This window comes from Cyrtonyx montezumae, unplaced genomic scaffold (assembly GCF_038088225.1).
Source record: "Cyrtonyx montezumae isolate F1298 unplaced genomic scaffold, pur_monq_1.0 scaffold_11, whole genome shotgun sequence".
Classification (NCBI taxonomy): domain Eukaryota; kingdom Metazoa; phylum Chordata; class Aves; order Galliformes; family Odontophoridae; genus Cyrtonyx; species Cyrtonyx montezumae.
The window spans coordinates 14,970,760-14,988,668 of NW_027071837.1; the positions used below are offsets into that span (position 1 = coordinate 14,970,760).

The 17,909-nt window shown below is 37.9% G+C and overlaps 1 protein-coding gene across 4 annotated transcripts in view; it reads right to left on the minus strand.

Annotated features, from left to right (window-relative positions):
- Window positions 1-649: 649 nt before the first annotated feature.
- STAG2 (STAG2 cohesin complex component) overlaps window positions 650-17,909 on the minus strand; it is a 62,135-nt gene continuing 44,875 nt past the window's right edge. The window contains exons 20-34 of one of the 4 annotated variants that reach the window (XM_065729663.1): window positions 16,471-16,541; window positions 16,044-16,131; window positions 15,851-15,931; window positions 12,704-12,796; window positions 10,361-10,535; window positions 9,843-9,982; window positions 8,673-8,774; window positions 6,800-6,948; window positions 6,126-6,254; window positions 5,575-5,780; window positions 4,962-5,151; window positions 4,764-4,877; window positions 4,017-4,143; window positions 3,603-3,680; window positions 650-874 (exon numbers count right to left, since the gene is read on the minus strand). In XM_065729663.1, the coding sequence (XP_065585735.1) occupies window positions 851-874; window positions 3,603-3,680; window positions 4,017-4,143; window positions 4,764-4,877; window positions 4,962-5,151; window positions 5,575-5,780; window positions 6,126-6,254; window positions 6,800-6,948; window positions 8,673-8,774; window positions 9,843-9,982; window positions 10,361-10,535; window positions 12,704-12,796; window positions 15,851-15,931; window positions 16,044-16,131; window positions 16,471-16,541 (1,767 nt within the window). In that variant the 3' untranslated portion in view covers window positions 650-850. Of the gene's footprint in view, window positions 875-2,686; window positions 2,912-3,602; window positions 3,681-4,016; window positions 4,144-4,763; window positions 4,878-4,961; window positions 5,152-5,574; window positions 5,781-6,125; window positions 6,255-6,799; window positions 6,949-8,672; window positions 8,775-9,842; window positions 9,983-10,360; window positions 10,536-12,703; window positions 12,797-15,850; window positions 15,932-16,043; window positions 16,132-16,470; window positions 16,542-17,909 lie in introns of those variants that run through there. The other 3 variants (XM_065729664.1, XM_065729666.1, XM_065729665.1) reach the window with 3 other exon arrangements.

Sequence of the window (17,909 nt, forward strand, 5' to 3'; positions counted from 1 at the left end):
ATAATTTTATTTAAAATTTAGATCCCTATTCCCACACTCTAATAAGCTGTATAATTTTTGTTTAGAATTTTTCTGCAAACATACTACAATAAGCTTCTTTTATTTGGAGACAAAATACAGTGGCACTACTGGAAGGAATTTCACAACATTACATTTTTCTTAAAGGACAAGCAAACTTTCAGGGTTGGAAATGGGCAAGCATGACTGAGACCCGTTACGTTCTGGCTGCTCGCAGCTTCTGGACCTTTCTGAGAAGGCTAGCATGAAGCTTTTGGAATAGAAGTGTTTTAGATCAAAAAGCGCTTACAATTCTGCTTTTCATCATCCATACAAACATTCTGCTGCTGAAGTTTGATTTAAAATACTGACACTCTTCTGGTTCTATCAGCGTAAGAAAATCAATCCAACTATTATTTCACTGCGCGGATGTGAACGGCAACCCAGCAGAGCTCGTGATTATTTAGTATAGCCAGCAAATGTATGAAGAGAGGGGCTCAAATCTGTACCAAACACCTCTCAGACTGTTAGGTTAAAACTAAGAGGGAATACTTCTTGTGATCCGGAAATAAACTGATAGCACATAAATAAAATATTGATTTTTCCAACAAAAAGTGTAGCTTATCCTCAAATTGTTTACTTGTCCTTTACATTTCTTTTTTTTTTCTTTTTTTTTTCTTTTTTCCAGGCAAACAAAACTGCCCCTTCAATGCACTTGATCTTGAAAGCATGTCATTCTCCTTAGAGAAAAATCTGTTCAGAATTTCACTGTATCTACCACAATTTTGTATTGAAAAACTTCCTCTTCCACTTAGAAAATGACTTCACCACTGATTTATTTGCTGTTCTGGTATTAAAACATTGACACCCCAAGAACCTAAAAAAAAAGTTAGAAACGGTGTCAATTGGCACTGTACTACACATTGAACAAAAGCAAAGCAATTAAGATATGAGTTATGATTAAGACACTTCAAGATACGTTAAGGCATTGTAAGTTTATTTTTCCTCCAAACCAAATCCACCACGCTTCTGATTCATGGCATAATATGGAAAGGGCTCCTTGCTCGTTAGAATTTTTCTTTCCCCACACTTGAAACAAACTAGATTCAGAAGGAATGCGATAAAAAACTGTGCTTTAATTACTTTAGATAATAATCACAAAGACATTTTTCATTAGTTGCCTCATCTAGACTTGTCTGACAATGGCAATTCTATAGGCCTTAACCTGAAATCAAGTGTGCAGTTCCTAGCAAGCCTGAGACAAAGTACTCCACGTGCTGGCTGCTGCCATGCCCGTGTCCCTAACCACGGGTCTGCTTGCAGCAGCAAGCCAGGACAACAGCCTTGTGTTTTGCATTGAAAACATCATTTCTGCCAGGAAAAGAGTGAAAAAGTAAAACAAAACAGAACACCCGTAACCAGCTAGGATTAAAAGTACTGTCCTTCAGAACGCTCTATGATTAAATGTTAGCTTCCCAGAAACAAAGAATCAAATTCCATTTCCTATGTGAGAGCAAACCACATTATCTCCTGTGCCAATAAAAGCATGTATCATCAGTGATGTGCCAAAAAAACCCATTTCAGTTCTTGTGACTGTCCTAGCTTTTGTCACTGTAAGTCAGTAAGATCCACGGAGACGTGAGCAATTCCCTGGACCTTCAACACTGCTGTTCTCATCTATCTGTTTCCCAAGCAATTTTTACTGTTCCTGGCACTAAATTCACTTTAGATGTATCCTACCAACACCGTGCACTATGACACAAGTGCCACTGGTGCCAGGAGCAACTGGGTGCACCAAAAACTGAGAAGACAAAGATTCTGCCCATGCACCATGTGCCTCTGAATGCGTTAGATACAGCACGTCTGTTAGAATCATGTGCAACAACTCCATGGAAAAATGTGTATGAGTAAAACAAGTAACATTATTCAGAGGGTACTGCTTGATATTGTTTTGTTGGTTGGTTTTTAAACATTTAAAATACCCAGTGACACAGCTCTACCTGAAGACAGATTAGTATCAATAGAGCTTTCCTGTTGAGGCAGTTAAATTCATCTAGGTGGAGCTTATGCTGAACAGCAGCTCTCCTCTGTGATGCAGCTGTTTTCTGCAGCCCTGGTTCCAGGCCAACGACCTTTGCTATGTTCCACCTGGGAGGGAGAACTGCTAGCTCGTGTCCCTTGGACCGCACGGACTTATTTCAATGCGTGCCACTTCTCCCTCCTTGCAGGGAAAGACTACAGCTCCTTCTGGCACAGAGAGGCAGGACACCGCCAGAGCCTCAGAACCGCCTCCAAAAGCTCGGAGCAATGAGGCTGTAGCTGGCTGCCATCACGTGGAGATGCTGCAGAACTGCAGCTGCCGAGTGCCTAGCAGATCTTGGGGCTTACACGGCACGGCGGTAGAACAAATGAGAAATAAAGTAACAGGGAAGAAAACTAGCTAACGGTAAACGGACTCAACCTGTTCTTAATGCTTTGAAACTGAAAATTCACTGAAATGGAGTGAGCTGCACCCGCAGAAGAAAAAATTTCTGGTGCCGTCAGAATCAAAATGAGTGGTATTTCACAGACCAATGAACTAGCATTGAGAAAGGGAAGAACTATTCTAACACAGCAAGTCAGAAAACTGGTTAACTTCCTGGGTGTTACTTCCAGAACAGAACACGCAACAGCCAGATGCACAACCTAATCTGATTCAATAGTACTAGCACAAAATATATGGATTTGCATTTAAAACAGTATTTAAGACTTTCTTCTCTCGTAACAAGAACAGATTCACGCTGCAACAATACTGTAAAAATATGTAACCGTCTTCCAACTTCCACCAAGCTGTCCAAGATTCCCAGGAAGCCTTGCTGTACTGTCCTCTGCTGGGTTGCTGCAGCTTGTTATTTCCAGTGTAGTTTTGTACCAGCTACACAAGGTCATAAATGGCTGCATACATTACAAGTGGTTCAAGACAGAAGGAATCCCTCATGCAGTTTTTTAAAAGAGAATAGAGACTGCAGATTTATCAAGTCGGAAAAAAGGGCAACTGCAAGCAGAAACTACAGACTTCGGATGTTTTGGACCTAAAACTTTATATGGAAAGAAAAAATACCTCTCATCTCCATAAGCACGTATCTGTATTGCCTCTATATTTATTTTCTTCATTATCTTACTTATGAGTAAAGGTTAATATGGCCATTTAAAAAGAATCCCAAACAATCCAACACTGACAATTGGTAACGCCATCAGAGTCACTCAGCTAAGGTCATCGTAACAGGAAAGTTGCTTTATTATTGTGTATGCAGGCTTTTGTTGTTTTTATTTTAAGCTCTTTGCTGCTAACTTGTGCAATTTTTTCTCAGATATAAAAGCTTCTGAATTTGACACAGCTACATGTAAAGCATTAAGAACAAAAATCCTATAAACTTATAAATACCTTAGAATTTATAAAGCTGAATTACAGCAAAAAGTATTCATCAGTTGCTCCAGTCTGCCAAAATGAGCTACTGAAGACAGAGTAAAGACTGCATTCTTCCCATTTAAAACTTGGAAGTAAGAGAGTGCTGTAACTTTAAGACTGACTTAATACCATTTTCCTCTTACGTGAGTTAACCTACCGATTCATCCATGATCGAAGCGGGATCAAAGAAATCTGGTTTTAGTTCCGTTCTTTCTCTCCTGTTCTTTGATGGTGGCTATAGAAAGTATGCAAACAAACACCTTAAGAGCCATTTCAGAACATACACGTGGAGTATTTCTACTGTAACAAATGAAGCTAAGCCTTAAGGGATAAGAAATTATAAGGCACAGACTTTCTCATCTCATGTTGTTATTAGAGAAGTGTTTGATTTCTATGTGGCAGTTGGAAATAAAACGGTATACACATGCAGGCAGTGGCACCGCCGTTTAAGAATGCAGAGATGAACATCAATTATTTTGTTTCACCAAAAGGAAAATTTGATTCCAGCCTCCTTATTTTAAAAGCAGAAATCCAATTCCAAACCCAACTAAAAGGATAAGTAGTTTCTTACTAGGTCTATGTCCATGGTGTCAAAATCCATGCCTTCATTGAGATCTTCAATTCGCCCTTCTGATGACATCATCACATCTTCAACGATTGGCTCCTCGTCATCTTCCATTAGACTTGTGCCACGCCGACTGAAAGTGAGAAGAAAAAGTGTATTGTTTAGCACTTAAGTTTTATATGAATATTTAAAACGCTGACGTCCAGTAAAAAACTGCCAATAAATGACAATTCCATTAGACAGACATGAAGTAATTCAATAAATGCCTAACTGCTACTGAAGGAAGTATTCAACCAGCTAGAAGATTCTAAGAGAGTAACAGAGAATGGCTTAATGATCAACTCATGGAACTTCGTGGGGCTAGTCCAAATGGGTATTGAGAGGCTGGAGGAATTGACAAGCAGATTGAAACTACATCTAATTCAGAGCTCTCTGTGAAAATATTCATGCTCAACAGAGAAATGAGTGAGTTCTTTTCTCCCATGCCATATGATAAGGCAAGAAGGAACGTCTGTCTAGGTTGGGAAGCTCTACAGAAGATCTCCATGACAATCAACATACACAACTGGACATCTAGTTCTATAGAACTCCTCTCAGCTTTTTTGTCAATTTTACGTCAAATATAACTATGGCACAGGCAGAAAAATACCACTCAAATATTAGAACGTGTGTCATTCTTGAGATATATACGAGTAACACTGTGTTTAATACACCCTTCCCAAACTACCGCAGTAACATTTCACTCTCACTCACATAGCATGTTGCAAGTTGGTTCTCAGCTTGACGTAGTTCATCGCTGCCCTCTCCTGTTGTTGTCGTGCGGCTTCTTCCTGTTGCCTTTGAGCCAACATCCACGTTACTTGCGTGCTTAAAAAGACCATTATTCTATTTTAAACAAAAACTGTTTTGTGTATGAACACTAACACAATGCAGACCTACGCGTTTACGTACTTGTAATCAAGTGGAGCTTGGTGGTGTTCAGGCTGCATAGGATAGACACCCATGTAATTCTCTTCAGGTCGCAATCTCTTGGGCTCCCTCATTATTGTGGAAGTAAGCTGAGGTGTCTGCATCATGACTGGTGTGTGCATTGTCTGCTCCCTGTTCATCCACATACTGTCACTACTGCTGCTCTCTTCAGCTAGAAGGAAACACTGGGTATTAAACCCTTTCAAACTTGTCTAAAACAGAATGTGTAAATCTAACAAATGCACGTACTTCCTGCTTAGTGAGAAACAATTTCTGTAACTTCTGTTCACAAATTCTCATGTGTGACCCCAAAAGCCCGGGCTAGTACCTAAAATACTTTTATTTTCTGTAACTTAACACAGTGTAGTGCCTTTATTTCTTTTTGTGCCCCAATGTTAATGCTATCCAAACTCCTCAGTTGAATAGTTTTTCCACTAAAACACACACAAAATTAGTCTGTTTAAAAAAAACAACAACAATCAAACAAACGAACAAAAAATTGAAGCATTCCAATTCACTCAAGCTAACAAATAGGGATCAACAAATACAGTCTCCAAGTATCTGCTCTAGTAAATTTTAAACTGAGAAGTTCTACCTTCAGGTACTTTCCGTTTCCCTGTTGCTGGCTTTGTTTTCTTATTTCTTACTGTTGACCCTCGACTGCTGATTCCACTGATTACTGACATAGTATCATCATCCCCACCAGCTAATAAAGAGTTTCTGTAGGACATGAGAGGAAGCCACACATCTTCTCTTCGTAGAGACATCTGAAAGGTCATAAACTTCTCCAAGTAAACATACCTTTAAATGAAAAAAATTAATTAGAAAGGTGCATAATACCTGCAACACAACGTTAACTCATCAAGATCGGTAAATACTGAAATGATCACCCAAGACTCCTCACCAGCTCAACAAAACTGCCTGATAACAAGGAATACGGAATATGACTTCTGTTCATCCGCCACGAAGTGAGAAAACAAGGATAAACATAATGCATCCCTCGTGATTATATTTGACTGCATCACTGTGAAGTTGTATTTATTTTCCTGAGGTTCTAGGTTAATGCAACACACATACATGCCTACTCAGACTCACACCTTTTATGGATAACATTACAAATACTAATGTTACCAAGAAAATACTTACACTGTTCTTTTGTCTTGTCTGAGAAGTTTGGAGGAAAACTCACTCAGAATATCAAGAAATGCCAAATTCAGAGGTGGGTGGCTCTCACCTTGTGGATTAGGCTCCTTAAAGGCAAATTCTATGCCATCCCTAAGAAAACATTAGAAAACAAGTTTCATGAGGATCAAACTGTAGATAAAGCTCTAAGTACTGGGAACTATCAACACTGAACACTTCTTCCCTATTTCAAGAAAGCAATAATCACTGTTTGCACATTCTAGCAAAAAAGACGTGAACACAATTCAGAGTTTGAAGATGGACACACTCTTCCTGTCCTAATGCTCAACTCACACTTCAAGTTTCCTGCCTGTGGTAACCACCACTGAGAACTGCATGAATCAGTTTTTACTGCTATGAACAAGAAAAATGCTTTTTCATGACAGCATCAGCACTGCTATCATATACAGCCTGATGCAATGATCCTAAATGACAGTGACATTAGTTAACATCTGGGTTTAATTCAAGGACAGAAACACAGTCACTTCCTATGCTGGAAATAGGTTATATGTAAAACTAGCATCTCTAGCGCTGATGCAGTTTGTATTAAACTGCATTAGACTAAAAAGATATACATTTTAATCACATTAAGCAAGAAGCATTTATAAATGTGGAAGTAATACAAAGCACACAATTACTTGTGTAACATAGCAATAGCTTCTCTCGTTTTCAATTGATCCAGTCCAAATGTTAAAGCAAAACGCCGAGCAAGTTCCTTTATGCCGCTGAATGCTGGTGATGATCTGTCAAAATTATAACCATTTTCTTGAATCATTTCATTGAAAAGCTGTTTGAAATGAAAGAGGAGATTTTAATTTATTTCAAAAAAAGATTATGACAGGTTTTGTACCAAACTTTATAAAGTTAAGTTTCAGTAAAATGTGTTTTTACAGCCTTACACCCAAAAGACAAACTTAGGCTTAGGAAAGCTAAGATAAGGCTCCTCTTTTCCGAGATAAGCTTGGATAGCATGCACAGTTCAAGAATCACATCAAGCCAAATATGTCAGACAACAGACTTCAGCACTTCTCTAAGTTGGACGTTCTAAGATTCCCCAATGTGTACACTAACAGGGAAGAAACAAAAGGGATAAATTCTAACACGGCTTTTTTATTACAGTTTGTCAAAGTGCTACTCCTATATAACTCATTTTTTGTACATTTTCCATGAACAAGAATAATGAAGAAAATAAACTAAAACCAGACTCAGTCGACTTTGGACCATAACAGCAGTTTCTTTATGCTGCTGCAGCTCGTTCCAACTCAGTTATTCCCTTTATGCACTATCACTTTTAGTATTTCTTCTCAGTTTCTACTTTAATGCTAGCTTACACATTTAAGGTGGTTTTGCTTTAGTGGCTTTTATTTGGTTGGTGGGTAAGTTGTGAGTTTTTACACTTGGAAGGTACAAACAGTATTAAATATGTGGGTACCTTCATGTTACTATTCTTACTGTTCTATCAGGATAATGTAACTGCCTTCCTTTTTACATGAAATTGTACTGATTACATCTACTTCCTCTGTCTGCCATTTAAAACATAAGGGGCAGGCTGCTTATGAGGCAGAAAGATTAACAATGGTAGAATTCTCCTGGTATCACAAACAGTTGCAAGCTCCAGTGAAAAGTCAGCAAAACCTGCTTGAGGAGAACACAGACTTCAGCTGCATATTTTGTGTTGTCGATTCACCAACCAAAGTCATGTTGCTACAAAAAAGAAAGGTCTCATCCTTCTCCTGTACCAGCAATAATACCCATAGGATAAATCAGTTGAGGGGCTTCATTAAGGATTTTTTTGGGTTAATTCCCAACTAGATTAATGCAGCTTCATGAACTCTAGCACTGAAATACAGGGGTGGGAAAAGAGGACAAACTCAGCTATCTTTTTCCTTTCAACAACAGCCAAGATTTACATTGGATTAAAGTGGCTTGCAGTGATGTGCTTTGCTGGTCTGATCTCCTCAGTACTGTAAATAAGATTCGTGGAGATGGCTCATGTGAGCAGACAAATCCAACTCCTGACTGAATTTCTCACAAAAGCTCATTTACATTTATTGAACAGAGCGGTAAAACACGTTTTGATTTCAAATCCCTATCACACATTAAGAAATACGAAATGACAAAGTCTGGTTTTAAAGAGTGCTGGGAAGCAATGTCCAACACAACATGGAAAAGTTTTGCCTTGTTCATCTGGTTCACAAATAGGTAAACGAGAAATTTCATGACACATCTCTGCATTTGGGGCTTAAACTCCTGATTGAGAATAACAAGGTATCACACAGTTGCTATGTTTGGTATGTATGGGGCTCTCCTACAGACTTTTCAGTAGGGAAACATTCAGTAAGCATAGGAAAACTTCCACCAGTTTTTCAAATAGCTGCACAAAAAGTGTTTGAAATTTCTCCCTAACTATCCTATGAGTTTTTTCATTAATAACTCATCTGAGCTATTAAGCAACAACACGTGACATACTGTATGGAATTTCATACATAAAATATTGTAAATGATTCTTACCTGCTGCAAGCTAAGAATAAGTGTTTTAGCACACTGGATTTTGTCTATTTGTCTGGTTTTGCTCATTGTTTCTTTAATAATATCACCATAGTCATTGTAATACTAGGAAAAAAAATACACAAAATAGGTTAATTTTTTATTTTAGTTGAACACATAACACTTGAAATAATTCAGACACTTTGAAAAGGAAAAAAATACTAACATGTTCATGCTTGTACATGGCATTATGGTTTAATGTCACCAGTGTTATTTTAGAGGTAGAATGACCTATTTATCTTCAAGGCCATGACACATTTGTTAATGACACATGTTCACCACCTTCAGGGTTCAAGATTAGAATCTAATCTTTTTAGTAACTACTGTGACTCTGACAGTGAGGGGTTTTTGTTTTATTTACTTCTTTATTTTCTTTGCTTAATGTAAGCACTTACGGAAAACTTTACAGCCATTTTTCCAATGATGACAGTTACCTGCTCATTTTCTAAAGTATTTGAAGTTCAATGAAGACCCAATTAGTTACTTAGTGATTAAAAAAATATTTAGGGCACTCAGGCAAAAGCAGGCTGCCCAGATATTAAGCTTTTTTTAATGTAATCACTGAGGAGCAAAGTTTTAACATGTTCACAAAATGAGAACTCATTTTGCAGCTGTGAATCTCAGGAGCTAAGGAGGGATCTTATATTTAACAAAGACAGAAACAGATATAAAAAGCACATTCTTTCCTGGGGGGAGGGAAGGAAGAAAACTTGCAAATCAATTTTCTTTTCTCCTCCAAAAACTTCAAGCTTAAATTATTTCATGAAGCCAGACATAAAGTTTATCTCTGTGAGAAGGTTCTTAAAAAGCTTGATAAACTTGTAGCTGAACTAAAAATAGACCATCAAACAGATATACTTAAGAAAATACATTTATTAGAACCAAATTTAAAATAATTATTAGGTTTCTTTCTTTCCTCACCACTGCCTATGTGGGAACTGTGAAACCAACTCAGGCACTTTTCCCCTCCCAAGGAGGAACAAGTTTACCAGGCCTACAAACTGCTTTTGAGTTTTGTAGACTTCATGCTTTGAATCAGTTACCTCAGAAGGAACAAATTAAATGACAATAAAAAGAATCCATTTCTGTACTTTAGTACTTTTAAGAAGTGTCACCCCTAAGATTCAGACTTACCTTCATATATTGCTTGAAAATGTCTGCAGCAGTATTCATTTCCACCACAGTATATACAATGAGTTTACAGAAAGCTGCAAGTAGATTTCTTCTTTTGTGCAATGCTTCAATTTTACTAGCTTCATCATCCTGCTGTCCATCTGGAAAGAGTTTGAAACATGAAAACTGTTGGGTTTAAATACTTCAAATTTAAGTATAATACAGAACAATATGGCCCAGTGGTCACTATTTAGAAAAATCACATCTCAATTCTGACAGCCATGCATGTTAGTGCATACAGACAAGTCTCTCCCCTTGAGACATATAATATTGGCACCTTGGAACAAAATCTCTACCACCTTACACATCCCCAAAACATAACTTTTAATTGTCTTTTAATAGGCATTTAGAAGACAAACCTATTTCCAAGTTCATACACAATTATCATTACCAGAAGAAGTAAAAAAAAAAAGGCATAAATACAGGCAAACAAATATATCAACTAATTAATTAGAAGGCAATATAAGTTTTGTACCAACCTGCACTATTATTATCATCATCCTGATCAATGAAGACATGATCTAAAATAAAACTGAGCAGCTCAGATTGCAGTGAAGAATCAGGAGTGTAAACAAGTGGTTCCAACATGTCACGTCCTCCTGTCATGATCTGATGGCTGAAGATCATCAACACATCACACAGAATTGTGAAAGCCTGTCAAATAGAAACGTAAATAAATACTTGTTTGGAAAGTGAATTTTAGTTTCAGTTTATTTAAATACAGAATAATGCATTTCCACTAAGCCCAGTGGTGCCTCTTAAGTCCTAATCAAGTGAAGAGCCCAACTGGACCTTAAAACACAACACGAGGCAGCTTATGAAGACTGAGTATCTAAATAAAGGTGCTGCATGGATGAAACCACCTAAATATCCAAGTATTTTAAGAACAGAACACAAGGAGCCTGAAACTTTCTGCTACAAGGATGTTACCTGAGAGCTTGGGGCATCAAGCACACAACAGCCCAGTTCTTGCTTCTTATAATTAAATAAATAACTACTGATCAAATTGGTAAAGCATCTAGCACAGCGGAGGCCATTCAATCCCTTCAAATACTAAGGTTCATCCTGCTTCCAAAAAATGAAGCCACCTCTTCCACGTTGCTGGAAACCTGCCCCTCTGACACAGGATGTGAATATCTGTACTGAACCCCCAAGAAGTCTGCTCAGGACAACAGACTGCTTCACGATATACGTAGCACTCTGATCTCTTAAGTACTTCCATTTTAATGAACAGATCTGTGCTCAAACTCCTAAAAGAAAATACAATCACTTTCCTAGTCAAGGAAATAAATACATTCCTCTTGAAGTCCCCTTTCTTAAGATTAGAGGGGGAAACTACCTACACGAGGGATGCAACTGAGGCAGTTTTATAGTCGAGGGCATTTGCCTCAGTTACACAGCCTTTTAAAGAGACCTACTGAGGGATTCAGTACTTTCTGTTACTCGAACTTTCACACTCTACACCTTGTGATTTTGATACTAGATAACTCTCAGACTTTGAACATGCCTATTCAGTTCCAGGAAGAAAACAAAGTTTTTACAGCAAGAGTTGTAAAGCTGCACTGGTGCGACAAAGCAGACCAGATTTTCAACTTCAAGCTCAACCACGCTTTTATTGCCTTTTGTGGCAAAAAGAGCTCCTGGCTTTCTATTTGTTTAAATCACAAGTGTATCTGGAAGACAGCTTGGTTCTTCCTCATCCTGAGATGGCTTGATTAAAAGTTTTAGAATTCAAATGTTGTTCACAATGTTTACTCAGAATTAATCCTGCTTGACTTGGTAAAACGAAGAGGTCATCAGAATGCAATCCACCGGAACTTAAGCAAAATCTGTATCTTTACTTGATGGCTCAACTCCTTAGATCTCAAGCTCCAATCGTATCTTTTATGAGCACTACATCAATGCTGAGGCTTCTAAGCACTTGACAGAATGGTCTCAAATTCTCTCTTACCTAATTCTGTTAACAACTGACCACTGTGTAAGTGCACCAACAGAAGACCAAGAAAAGCAAATGCTGTTTCTCAACAGTGAAACCCCTCAGGTTACTGTGCACGCAATGCATCCATAAACACACGCACATGCATGTTAACTACTCAATCTTTTTCTCCTGATCCAGACAGACTGGGGCTATGAAGACTGAGGAACACCCTCTACATGCAGCAACAAGAGAAGTTACCCAGGTATGTCCCCATATGTTTAGAGTAGGAAAAGGAAAGCCGTTTTCTTGGTGGGTCTTGAGTACTTGAACACATACACACCATAGTTGAAGTGTGGGGATGTTAACATTCAAACAGAAGAAAAAGATAACTTCTGTCTTTTGTACAGTGCTCCTATCCCTTCCAACTCTGAGCCTCCACAAGCTGCACCAGTATAGATGTGTGTCATGACAACCAAGACTTACGAGACCGAACTGTCCCACCTGAAGCACAATCTGTTAAGTTTATACAGCAGACCTGCCTAGTTGTTGTTTAAACAAAGTAAAAGCAGTATTAAATTAAACAAACAAACAAAAAACACAAAAAACAAACAAACAAAAAGATTAAAACAAAACTAGAGTAGTAATTTAAAAAAACCAACACACTTCAAATAAAGCTTCTGCTAGCTAAGTTACTAGAAATAATAAAGTTTAAGTTAGTTCACAAATTAATAAACGAGAATACGTATACAGACCAGTGTGTATTCTCAGGCTGAAAGGGCACTGAGCCTAAGCATCCAAGACACTTCTTCCCACATTATTAGATAAACCTGAGAAGCTTCTCTTGCTCATATTTTCACATGGTTTTAAAAGTATTGTATTAGAAAACCTTATTGTTCTCACTCACCTGTTCCTTAACAGCAGTGTTTACATTGGTCAGGTAGTGTTGACAAATTTGACAGAACACTCTCATCTGCTTCTTCAGACGTAGCAGATCCTCCTTTAAAGAGAAGGATTTCATGTAACAGTTTTGCTTTTTCAATTTCATATTCACATGCAGTGTATGCACATGCACAGAGCTATCCACCATAGACTTCATACGCAGTGAATGAAAATCCACTGCTCTACTTCAACATGCAATTTCCTCAGCTCTGTCATTCTCTGAGCAGTAAACGTAGAAATGGAATTTGGGATGAAATGAGCAAATCTCCTCATTATGAAAAATAAATAGTAACTGTAATAAAAACTTCAGAGCGGAGTGCATTTTCTTTTTAATTGATCTGTGTGTTCACCCCAGGACAGCTGTTAGATAGCTGCATCTACAACAGACACACCTATAAGGTATGATTTTAATAATATTTTTAATTTCACTGCTTGGGGATAAGGTACGGTGTCAGATGAGAGCTGGGGCTTTCCTCCCTTCTGAAAGAAAATAAATAATAATTTTTAAAAGTAACTTTACTACTTCTAGAGAAGTAGCTTTTGAGCAAGCAAAGCATCGACTGACACAAATATCAAATATCTTTCTGCATGTGCAGCTTATTTGGAGTCCTTACTTCAGTTACTTACTCTTACACACACAAATTCTAGCTCACATAGAAGTGGGGAAGTTACATTACAAACAAGCATCGGGGCACACAGAGAAGGAATAACCCTGAGAAATATAAAACTTTCCATGCAGTTTAAAACAAAACAAGTCTCTCCCTTCAAGAAGATGGGTAACACAGTGGTATAATGTGTCATTTCATCTCAGCAGGAGTACGAAAAGCAGCAGCTGCTTGCTTGCTTTCAGTAAAAGAGACTCTTTTAGGATGTTTTCAGAACTCTTTCACTACATATCACCTTTTCTCTCAACTTTACCACGCACATTGCTATACCAATGTTAAGAGAACTACACACAGGAATATATTCTTTCCTTCATAAAAAAAATATTCTTTGAAATTGTAATAAAGATCAAATTTCCTATACAGCTTTCATTAAGCAGCCTATTCTGTGAAGGTAATCCTCATCCTTCATCACTCTGTTCACAAAGAGCATGCAGTTAGCAGTTCACTTTTGTTAGAGAACCAAGATCTTCAGGCACACTACATTTGGTCACTTCTGGGTCTGCATTTCAAATTCTTTGCAGTTATGTTTCATGGATCCTGAAGACAAATCACTTTTGTTTGTACCTGAGATATATGGCAGCAGTCAAGCCATAATACAATAGGTTTCACTTCTGAACCACAGTTACAAGAGCCTTAATTTACCAGATTTTACTATACAGAAGCAGAAAAACAGTATCAATAAAAGTCTACTTTTTCCAGTAAGTTCTTTTCATTCCTGCTGAACTGCATCACAGATTTCATTGCACTGTACAGCCAGTGAAATTTCATTTCCAACCAAACTCCTCAAAATTTAGCTCAGCTTCAGATTTTGGGTTTAAGATATCAAAATAAATAAAACACAATAAAACTCAGACTGCTGCTTTCTTTTAAGGAAAAAGCTAATAAAGCCTCCAAATCCTTCACTCACTTAAGGAGTTCTCAACAGTGTAGGTGTGCACTTTGTATCAGACATTCTCTGTTTTGTACACGCTACAATGCTAAGCTCGTTAGCCAGCATATGTTGACCAATTTTTTATTTAACACACTCTAATTACTGAGTCAGTAAGGCCACAATTACCCAGTGGATTAACAAATCTTAACATGACTGAAAATGTGAAGAAAAGCCATCATGATCTCACACAAATGTTCCGCTACTGTAAACTAAAAAACGTTGGCACAAATTAGGCAGCATGCTTCTCCACTCCTATCATCTACTGGATGCTCACACTATCACACTTCAAAATAAAGAAAAAAAGCAAATATCTATACATTCTCAGTATTAAAAAACCAAAGGGATCATAACAATGGATTATTAATTTAAAAACACAATTTATTGATTGTAAGCTATCGAATACTTTCTTTTCTCTCCTGAAAATGATGACACATGCCCACAACATATTTTACTTAAATTAACTGCAATAGCAAAGTATTCAGAAAAGAACAACTCTACCAAAAACACATCCCAAACATTTTCTTATTCCAGATCTGAAAATGGATGAATTAGCAGTAACCCTAATAACAGAAAGTGCAGCTACAGTGCAAATAAGAGCACAACATTCATCCTTCTAATGAGGCTGTAGGAAGCTAGCGTATAAAAGAATGCTCATGAGCATCCAGAGTACAAATTATTTTTTTACATCATCTATACATGCACATAGAAGATCTTCAAAATGTTCTGGAACTCATCAAGTCTGTTATAAAACAGGTGGCTTTCCAAAAGTCATCCTCCTTTCATTATGCACTTTGCACAGCAAACCACCACGTCACTCCACAGGCTGTGCTGCATCTAGTGGTCACAAGGATCCACTAACCCTCCTCCTAAATTTTCTCAAGTGAAATTTGCAATACGACATGTGCCAGAGCTTTGTCCTCCAAGACTACTACAGACAGAATCTGAAAGGACTCTTCACGACTTCAGGAAGAAATTTCAAATGAAGCTAAACTTTTTAATGTCTTCATTTAAAGCATTTTAACATTTAACACAGGCCTGGTGAAAAGCAGCAAAGCACGACTGCAGCATACTGAGCAGTGAGAGCACTGTGACAGTGTGCAAACTCCTGTTATCTCACAGGTTTTGTTACTCACATATCTGTCATCAATATGTCAGTTTTCAAACAAATTCAAACTACTCAGAGTAGTAGGACTACTGCGTTCCTGGTGGTTTCCCACTCCTCCTTAGCACTGCTACCATGCCAGAATAAAAGGCATTCCACTTCTTTACTCAAATGACTTAAAATTCTATCAACTTAACCATAGTATGCATCAATAATAAAAACATAATAATTTAAAGAAATAGTATGACTTAAAAGTCAAGGATTACATTGCTGAAACGATTCTGAAGAACTCTTTCTACAGGCATCTGTATTGAACACCTCTGGTTTTTAATCCATTCTATCACAGTTCCCAGCTGATGACACCACAGGTACATACAAATGTTTGTCTACTAATATATGTGGAAAAGGGCATACCTTTGTGGAACTGCTTTCAGTAACTTTTGCTAGCTGCCAAAGGATTACATAATGAGTGCACTGCAGTGCATGAATAACAATCTGAAATCCAAAAGAAAACAACATATTAGATGAAAAAGATCAGTAAAAAAGAAAAAGTCAGCAACAAAAGCTATTTGCTGTTGTTCCTAAAGAGCATATTTCAGTTACAGACCTGTTCTGGCATGTCTCCATTCTCAATGCCAGTTTTCAATAGCTTGTAGTTGCAGCCAAACAAATCCCATCTTGACAGGTCATGGGCACTAGAAGCATTAAAAAGGAAGCAGAGATGTAAAATAAACATCACTTCTGTAATTTAAAGTTATGTTAGTAATTACTAAAAGCTTACGTTTTTTAGTATCCATTTTTCATATGTACATACATATACACACACATAACATGCAGCACCAAAACAAAACAGAAGATTTCAATTTTCTTAGTATATTCAAGAGATGTGATGTGTTCTACGTGACACTCCATCTTTCAGACTAGAACAAACACAAGTTGCATAAAACTTAGAGCTATCCAATTTTATAACAAAACTACAACAACCAAAATTACATGACAAGGACCCTGACATGTATTTGCAGAATGCTACTTACTTGTGAAAAGCAGTGATCCTCTTCAGTGTTGACAAGACCTGATAAGCATCGTCTTCATCTGGTTCCTCCCCCTGTTTCAAAAACACATCATAAGAAATCCCAAACAGAGTACACTAAGGAAACTAGGGAACTACAAAGAGAAAAATTTTATAAAGCAATAATAATAATAATAAGGGAGAGATGGGGGGAGGATTGTGAAAAACAACTGCATCTAAATTATTTCTCAATTCTGTGTATTCTTTTTCAGAGGATTTGAAGAGTGTGAGAGAGAAGGTAATGCATGGCATGCCCCAGACTGCAGGAAGAGCAACCAGCCTTCATGTTTAGAAATCAGTCAGCAGCACAAGCAAAAATACGCTGGGTCAGGGGTGAGGGGGAGGAGGGGTACAAGAGAGAAGAAAAGAAACTTAGGCTACTTGAACACAACATTTAATGTAGGTGCTTCCATTTTCTCTGAAGAATCCAGCAGAGGCCACTGTCAGACAATAGATACTGGACTAGCTGGGCCACGGGTCAGTACCTCAGTCTTTAATCACAAAAAGAAGTCTTAGAAAGTATTTAAGAGGGAGAGGTAAGGGAAGTGTTTTGCTCTGATTTTCCCACAAGTTCTGACAAGTTTGCACTTGAGGAGAGAAAAGCAGCCGAAAGAAAAGCTTCATAAAGATATCTATTGAAGTACACTACCCAAAGTCACAAAAAACCCTCATCAGTATACTAGAGATAACACAAGTCCCCTGCATGCTACCGTTCTGCAGACACACATTAACAAAGCACTGTGGGTTTCACCAGTCCTACCAGAGCATTTTCCTGTTTGACACTTCATTTCCTTGCCTTACCCCCTGTTCTTTCTATCTGTCACAAATGGGGACATAACTCCCTTTTCCAGGAGCAATCCAATCCCTCCTGGGCCCACATGCACCCCGTAGTTGCGGAGTCCCAGTTCTAGCCAATGAGCAGGAGGGACAGAAGCAAAGCTCAGCACAAGTCTGCCTGCATCTGAGAGGTGTGGCCAAAAGTTAGCAAGGAAGCTTCCCATGCTCCTTATCACAGATGAGGAGGAGGAGAAACAAGTTTTGGTTGAATGTCAGAGACCCACAGAGTTGCATTAAATAAAGTATCAAAAAATTATCTCTTCTAATTAGCACAGTGTAGGTACAAAATAATATTCTTAAGCTATTAAATGCAGCTGCGTGTAATTCAAAGAAGGCAGGGGAAGTGTTTCCCAGAGATGCTGAGCTTCTATCAACAGCAATGTGCTATCAGTGGCAAGACTGGTGGCACCAGTACATCTGAAGAGAACCCCAGTACAACAACAGAGCTACACAAGCTTCAAAGCCTGACGGTGAACACACAATTTCACACTTCATCTGAAATTTATCTCAAATTCCCAAAAGATACTTGTCCTAAAGCAGATTCAAGAATCACTGTCCTCATCTAAA